This window comes from Salvelinus sp. IW2-2015, linkage group LG15, assembly GCF_002910315.2.
Source record: "Salvelinus sp. IW2-2015 linkage group LG15, ASM291031v2, whole genome shotgun sequence".
NCBI classification, from domain to species: domain Eukaryota; kingdom Metazoa; phylum Chordata; class Actinopteri; order Salmoniformes; family Salmonidae; genus Salvelinus; species Salvelinus sp. IW2-2015.
The window spans coordinates 37,222,425-37,224,430 of NC_036855.1; the positions used below are offsets into that span (position 1 = coordinate 37,222,425).

At 40.6% G+C, this 2,006-nt stretch overlaps 1 protein-coding gene across 1 annotated transcript in view; it reads right to left on the reverse strand.

Annotated features, from left to right (window-relative positions):
- LOC111975174 (neutrophil cytosol factor 2) overlaps window positions 1–1,981 on the reverse strand; it is a 10,086-nt gene extending 8,105 nt beyond the window's left edge. The window contains exons 1-3 of the mRNA XM_070447358.1: window positions 1,175–1,981; window positions 410–590; window positions 237–319 (exon numbers count right to left, since the gene is read on the reverse strand). Of these exons, the coding sequence (XP_070303459.1) occupies window positions 237–319; window positions 410–583 (257 nt within the window). The 5' untranslated portion in view covers window positions 584–590; window positions 1,175–1,981. The remainder of the gene's footprint in view (window positions 1–236; window positions 320–409; window positions 591–1,174) is intronic.
- Between the last annotated feature and the right edge of the window lie 25 nt (window positions 1,982–2,006).

A 2,006-nucleotide genomic window follows, 5' to 3' on the forward strand; every position in this document is an offset into this window, starting at 1 on the left:
ACACACACACACACACACACACACACACACACACACACAGCAGCAAGGAGATGTCGGATATAATGGTTATCAGCTAAATGTCTCTTGTAATCTAAAGAATGAATAAACAGTAATTTGCCTTCATAGGTTAACCAATGTCTAAAAACTGTACAGACTCAACCTGCTGTTTACTTTAATAAAAGACAGAACATCAGTAGACCGAAGAGGAACCATAATGTTGTACAGTGATCACTTACCTGCTAGCCATCATGAATGCTCCAGCTCTTTGGAAAAAGCCAACTGCAAGTCGCTCATCCTTTGCTATGGTCTGGTCTAGAGCCTTGGCAACAGAGGGTGACATAAATATGACACACACACGTGCACACCCATATACTCCAGATATTGATCAATCACTCTCCTCCAGACTGACCTGGATGGCAGGCTCCAGCTGCCCCAAGGCGAGGTGAGCAGAGGCGGTCAGAAACAGAGTCCGGGAGGTAGGTTCAGTGATCTGGTTGAGTTTAGACAGGGCTCCCTGCCAGTCTCTGGCATCCACTGCCTTTACCGCCTCATCCCACAACCGCAGAAACTCTGTGTACAACATCCTCCTCCTGTAATAGGAAGTTTTATATAAAGGACAAGTTATACCACAAACAAGTTAGGACAAGTGGGAAGCAGAAGAATTGTATACACTGCAATTTTAAAGAGAACCTGGTACGTCCATTTTCACTCTTTTAAATGATTGATATAGAGCCATTGTAGTGTATATCGCCTCTGTTGTTTTTCAAAACTCAGACAGCCTAATTAACCGATAACCTTGACAAGTCTGAGTGCAATGAAGAAAATAACGAGATTACTCTGAGAATTTAAGAAATGTTATTTTCAACATTTCATGTAGGCCTACAATGTAATAACTGGACTAACTGGTGTGGTAGCCTATAAGAAGGGGCGGGAAATAACACAACAAATAAAATAATTAGCTGATCTTCATCATTAAACAAGAACAACCAGCTTTGTGCTCATACTCAGCAAACACAGCAGGAAGATTTTGATTGGGTGACTTTTAAAGAGTATGCCAGTCTTTCACATGTAAAAATCAACCACATGCAAGCTAGAAGGACATCCTTAAATATATCTTGCCTTTAAATATGCATTTAAATCATTGTTAAATATATTTTTAAAAATGGTTACTTACAGGTTCTCCCTCTAACACTTAAAACATAAACAAGAAGAGAATCCTATGGTCAGTTATAGGTTCCTGGTAAAGTATTCCACCTGAGCACCTTGAGTCTCCCTCAGGATGGTAGTGAGAGCTGCATGCTTTGGTGACAGCAGTGAGTGAGCCACAACCCTGCTCTACAAGGAAGTCAGTCGCATTCCCCGGGGTGGGGGAGTGGAGCAAGCAAACAGGGCATGGAATGCACCTGGGCTGTTTCTCAAATGGAACCCGATTCCCTAAATAGAGCACTACTCTCGACCAGGGTCCATAGGGCAAAAGTCAAAAGTAGTGTATTATATAGAGAATATAGGGTGCCATTTGGGACATACTCCAGGTATGTGACAATAGCAAGTACACAATAGCTTCAATTACAAACTTTTACTGATTCACAAAGGGCGAGACTACAGTTGAAGGCACACACYCACTGAGGTTGACTTAGGTCATGGCTGATTCACACTTTTTATAACAAACTCATTATGAAACTAGGACGCATTCATTTACATTCTGGTAATTCAAATTGACCTTTGAAACTTGGACTTTAAATGGATGTTCAAGAAGAGGAAGGAAAATATATTTGCCATTGAGTTTTTACCTGTCTACAAGAGGTGCTTTCTTTGAGCGCTCACCTTTCCAATTGAATGATAGCTTGTAAAGCTGTTAAGCCAACTATGTTGTGATTGTATATAGACTTATTTTTCTACTGTATTATTGACTGTATGTTTGTTTTACTCCATGTGTAACTCTGTGTTGTTGTATGTGTCGAACTGCTTTGCTTTATCTTGGCCAGGTCGCAATTGTAAATGAGAAC